Source organism: Gastrolobium bilobum, unplaced genomic scaffold (genome assembly GCF_033153095.1).
Source record: "Gastrolobium bilobum isolate Gb01-03AN ecotype WA unplaced genomic scaffold, APGP_CSIRO_Gbil_v1 utg7986, whole genome shotgun sequence".
NCBI lineage: Eukaryota > Viridiplantae > Streptophyta > Magnoliopsida > Fabales > Fabaceae > Gastrolobium > Gastrolobium bilobum.
The window spans coordinates 323554-329263 of record NW_026899159.1 but is presented as its reverse complement, the minus strand read 5'-3'; the positions used below and the strand labels follow the sequence as shown (position 1 = coordinate 329263).

General features: G+C 36.0%; 1 protein-coding gene across 3 annotated transcripts; it reads right to left on the bottom strand.

Moving 5' to 3' along the window:
• Nucleotides 1–2377: 2377 nt before the first annotated feature.
• Nucleotides 2378–5117, bottom strand: LOC133287817 (heat shock cognate 70 kDa protein 2-like). 3 transcript variants are annotated; one of them, XM_061485502.1, is made up of 3 exons: nt 4758–5117; nt 3257–4221; nt 2378–2866 (listed from the first exon to the last, which is right to left on the bottom strand). In XM_061485502.1, the coding sequence occupies exons 1-3, from the start codon at nt 4969–4971 to the stop codon at nt 2486–2488; spliced, it is 1560 nt and encodes a 519-aa protein (XP_061341486.1). In that variant the 5' UTR covers nt 4972–5117; the 3' UTR covers nt 2378–2485. The 3 variants fall into 3 exon arrangements, with proteins under 3 accessions (XP_061341486.1, XP_061341485.1, XP_061341484.1); XM_061485501.1 differs by having other exon boundaries at nt 2378–2817; nt 2983–4221; nt 4758–5114; XM_061485500.1 differs by having other exon boundaries at nt 2378–4221; nt 4758–5101.
• Nucleotides 5118–5710: the final 593 nt, after the last annotated feature.

Genomic DNA, 5710 nt, shown 5'->3' with positions numbered 1-5710 from the left:
CTAGTATGTTTTGGATTTATACTCGTCCGGTCTCTTACTAATATTCATTGGATAGCATCTCTGTTATTTTTTGGTACACAATAGCATTTTTGTTTTGGATTAAATGTCTTGTTACTGTGGGGAAGTGAGTATGCTATACCCGCCCATATAGCATCTCTTTTTGTTATGGTCTGTCTGGTTGCTGTCCTTTTCATCTGCTACCATGTATGAAACTATCAGGTTCACACAATCACAGGATAGAAAATAGTTTATTTTAGTTCAAATTGTAAATAATCCTTCTCAACTCACCTTATGTCAAACTATCATTACAATTAACTAGTTTAAATTATCAATTTCTTGCAAATGGCCTTTTGACTAATTCTTTAAACAAGGTAAGGATAGGAGGCCAATTGGTGGGAGTTTGATATACATAAAATTTATAATTCAACAAGTTTATCTGGGGCGAATTCCCAAATTTTATTATAAATGTTGAAAGCTGGGTGGTGTTTGAATGGATGTTATTAAATGTTACATTTCAGCCCGTTAATTGGTCAAATTAAAAACCAATTTTTTTTATCCATAAAACCTTGAATTCAAAACGGTTATTTAAATTTTAACCTTGATTTTATTATTGGCGATTAATGCTCATACGGGAGTCTAATGTGGCCTTGTGGGCAGCCATTAAAGTTCTACTTCACAGTTACATCACTGTATGGCATGTTAAAATTCGTGTGTTCTTATTTAATATTTTATATTCATATACATAAAATGATCCATGTTTCTACTACCTTGCAATTTCAGTATGGTGATGGAGTGTATCTCTCTGAGGAATTTGGAGCGTTGACTGTAAAAAAAGACGGGGAAAAAAAAACTATGGTGAATGAGCAAAACGTTATATGAAAGGAAACATTTTTCAATGATATGCTTTCTCATACAGCAATTTCTGTTTTCTTCTAGATATTGAGTCATTTTGGAATCTAAGCAAATCCAGTTATGCGAAGTCGACACCCATTAGAGGGGCCTTTTGTACAGCACAATACAATCCTGGAGGCTATACAAAAAAGCCTCCAATTTTCTCCATTCTAGTGTTGTATGTTGTCTCCATAGCTAATGTGATACATTAGCATATAACATTTTCTTTTGTTTTTTTCCAGAAAGAAGGTCCAAGACCTCATGTAGGGAAGAAAAAGATTGACTGAAGTTAAGGTAAACCGCAAAACGATTTCGGTGAGATATGAACACAAGATCGGAGGACACAGTGCCTTTATAGGCTTATAACATTTTATTATCTAATTATGATTAAGAGTGTGGTCCGATTTCGCCAGTTTTAATTGGGCCCAAACGTAACCTGATACTTATTCAAATTACTAATTTTTTTGGTCTCATCATGACTTGACTAATGATTGGGTAAAAATCGAACCAATAAGAAATTTAAAAAAGTACAAAAATATAAACACTATGCATAACTAAATTATAAAATTTTCAAAATATAAAACTAAAACTAAAAGTTATTTTATAATATATATATATATATTTTAAATGAATTGTATCAATATAATAATATTATCGCATCATATATAAGGTATTAATTTAAGTACAAAAAATTATTCTTTATTCTTAATGTTTTTTAAAAATTATAAGTTTTAAAATATTATATAATATCAGAAAGAATCAGGTCAGGTCAAAGTGTGGCATATATTGGTGCAGACGTATTTTTAAAACCAATTCAAGGGTAAAATAAAACTATTACACTTTCTGAATTATTTAGTTATTTTTCGGCTTTGTTTTCTTCTCTCAACAACATTGCAGCTAAGCAAAAGAGTGCTTAAATATTAAAATGCATTATAAATAATCACGCTCACAAACACCCTATTCATATTTCAGTAATCGAAAAAACGAATCTTACATGTAAAATATTTATATCTCTCATTTCATTAACAAATAAATAAAACCCTATTAAGATGTATAAACATTTATGAAAATATGAACACAATTTTGACCCAACAAAATTCATCATGAAAATATCCATCGCGAAAGCAGGAGATCAAAATTTGACATAACTTATCATGGCAGCCGGAAGTGAGTGCGAGGAGATCCAACATCACGTATCGTTAATAACCTTAAACATGCAATTCGCGTGAGATCACATATTTCCAAAATACGAATGAAATGTTAATGCATGCGGCATTCCTAAACAAGAGTTTTTCTCTAAAAGATGCCAACGAACTGAACTACGCATTTGATTGGCTAAAGATATTACCATGTTATTTATCAAGACTAAGTAAAATAACTCTTAACGGCTAAAATGTATATAAACAGTTAATTACTTGAGTACCCTTCGTCCAATGAAAGACGGCAAGCAGTAACACAATGCTTAATGCGACGTACACAACAAAAGGAAATATTGTAAAATAAACTGTCTTGTAAACCAAGCAGTTAAAGTTCAAAGAAAAATGCATCATAAAGACTAAAAGTACAACATTTGTAAGGTAGAAAGCACCTAAATTTAGTCTACTTCCTCAATCTTCGGGCCAGCACCACTTCCACCAGATGGAGCGTATTCTTCCTCAGCTGCACCACCCACATCAGGTCCAGCACCACCCTGGTACATCTTGGCGATGATAGGGTTGCAGATGCTTTCCAATTCCTTCATTTTGTCCTCGAACTCATCTGCCTCTGCAAGCTGGTTGCTGTCTAACCACTGGATAGCCGCCTCAATGGCATCCTCAATCTTCTTCTTGTCAGCTGGATCAAGTTTTCCTCCAATCTTATCATCCTTCACGGTATTTCTCATGTTGTAAGCATAGTTTTCTAAGGCGTTCTTATGCTCAACCTTCTTCTTATGCTCTTCATCTTCAGATTTGTACTTCTCAGCCTCTTGAACCATCTTCTCGATATCTTCCTTTGACAATCTACCCTTGTCATTGGTGATAGTGATCTTATTCTTCTGACCTGTAGTTTTATCTTCAGCAGAGACATTCAAGATACCATTGGCATCAATGTCAAAGCACACCGTAATTTGCGGAACACCCCTGGGAGCAGGAGGAATGCCTGAAAGTTCAAATTTCCCCAACAAATTGTTATCCCTAGTCCTTGTTCTCTCACCTTCGAAGACCTGGATCAACACACCGGGCTGATTGTCAGAATATGTAGAGAAAACCTGTTCTTTCTTCGTTGGAATTGTAGTGTTCCTAGGGATCAGGACAGTCATCACACCACCAGCAGTCTCCAAACCAAGCGAAAGAGGGGTGACATCCAGGAGGAGAAGATCCTGAACCTTCTCATTGCCCTCACCACTCAAGATTGCAGCCTGAACAGCAGCACCATATGCAACGGCCTCATCAGGATTAATGCTCTTGCATAGCTCCTTTCCATTAAAGAAATCCTGAAGAAGTTGTTGAACCTTGGGAATTCTGGTAGAACCACCAACAAGGACAACATCATGGACGGTACTTTTGTCCATCTTAGCATCTCTCAAACATTTCTCAACTGGTTCCATACACTTCCTAAAGAGATCCATGTTGAGCTCCTCAAATCTAGCTCGAGTGATGGTGGAGTAGAAATCAATTCCCTCGTACAGAGAATCAATTTCAATGGTGGTCTGGGCAGTAGAGGATAGAGTTCTCTTCGCCCTCTCACAGGAAGTCCTCAACCTCCTAAGAGCTCTGGGGTTGCCACTTATGTCCTTCTTGTTCTTTCTCTTGAACTCTTGAACAAAGTGGTTCACCATCCTGTTATCAAAATCTTCACCTCCAAGATGGGTGTCTCCAGCTGTGGCTTTCACCTCAAAGATACCCTCTTCAATAGTAAGTAAAGAGACATCAAATGTACCACCACCAAGATCAAAAATCAAGACATTCTTCTCACCAACACTGGTTGCCTTCTTGTCAAGACCATAGGCGATGGCAGCAGCAGTAGGCTCATTGATAATTCGCATGACATTAAGACCAGCAATAACACCGGCATCCTTGGTAGCTTGACGCTGAGAATCATTAAAGTACGCAGGGACAGTGACAACGGCATTCTTCACAGTGGAACCAAGGTAGGCCTCAGCAATCTCACGCATCTTCATAAGCACCATAGAAGAGATTTCTTCTGCGGCAAATTGCTTCTCTTCGCCCTTGTAACTAACCACAATCATTGGCTTATCAGCAGGTCCAGGGATGACCTTAAAAGGCCACATTTTAATATCACTCTGAACAGAGGCATCATTGAATCTACGACCAATCAACCTCTTAGCATCTGATAAACAGAGACAAAGCATCTTATGAATTGGCCATATCGCATTTAAACACATTAATAAATATACAAAACTTGAATCTATGGCATTTTGAAGAATAAAGACAGTGACCAATACCACTTACAAGTTACATCTATGAAATTAATCAGAATTTCTACATCACAGTAGATCTAGAAACATGAAGCCTTTTTTATACATGTTACACTATCTATATAAGGATTGAAGTAAAAGATTAAATAAATAAATCAAGAGAAAAATGTTTGTCATTTTAAATAACACAAGGTTATGTCATTTTTTAACGAAACTATCTCGTCCGTTTTGGTAAGTTTTTACGTTCTCTCTCCTCTGTTTTCTTTTTATTTCTAATTTTATAAATTAAAGAAAATGAATAAACATCAAACCGACAGTTTCATTGAAAATGACGCAGACTTATGTCATTTAAGAATGACAAACAGTAAACCATAAAACAATCTCATAAACAGATCTACAAAATAGAAAACTTAAACGAGCGAAGTTGCAAGGTTTTAACAAATCTAACCGAAGACGGTGTTGATAGGGTTCATGGCGACCTGGTTCTTAGCGGCATCACCGATGAGACGTTCGGTGTCAGTGAAGCCAACATAAGACGGCGTCGTTCTGTTACCCTGGTCGTTGGCAATAATTTCAACGCGGTCATGTTGCCAGACTCCGACACAAGAGTACGTGGTTCCGAGATCGATTCCGATAGCGGGACCCTCTCCTTTTCCTGCCATTAGGTTTCTTAACAGAAAAAACAGAGAGATCTAAGAAAAAGACTATGAAAACCACAGCGCCACCACTGTGATTAGTAATAAAACGCAAGATTGAGTTTATATAGTTAGGGTTTGGATTCCTTCCAGAATGTTCCTTGTGTGAGTCTAGGCCTCGGAGTCGTCGGTTGGTTTCACGTTTTCAGATCTGAGTCATCTGACTATTCCGCATGTGGGCCCGTCACGAGACTCACTGTTTCTCACCTTTCATGTGCTCCCATTTGCTCTCAACTTTTCTTGTTTCGTCGTTTTTCTTTTTCCCCATTTTTTATTCTTTTTGTAATAATATTACATTAAACTGTGTAATATAAAGATGAGAAAAGATATTGTGAAAACTAAGTTGTGTTACTATCAATTGACTACCAATTAATCTCACCGTTAGATCGATTATGTTGATCCAACGGTTATATTTATTTCCATCTTTATATGGTCACGATTTCTCAAATTTAATACTTTATATTTATTTCCACTTTTCTATGGTTATGATTTCCCATATTTAATGTTTTCACTTTAAATGTGGAAAATCATAACCATACAAAGATGAAAATAAATATAATCGTTGGATCAACATAATCGATCTAACGGTGAGAATAATTGGTAATCACTTAGTAGTAATACAACTTCATTGTCACAATATCCTTCCCCTGTAAAGATTATATTTATTTGCTGTGTGTGCTTATAAACAGTATTTTTAACATAGTTT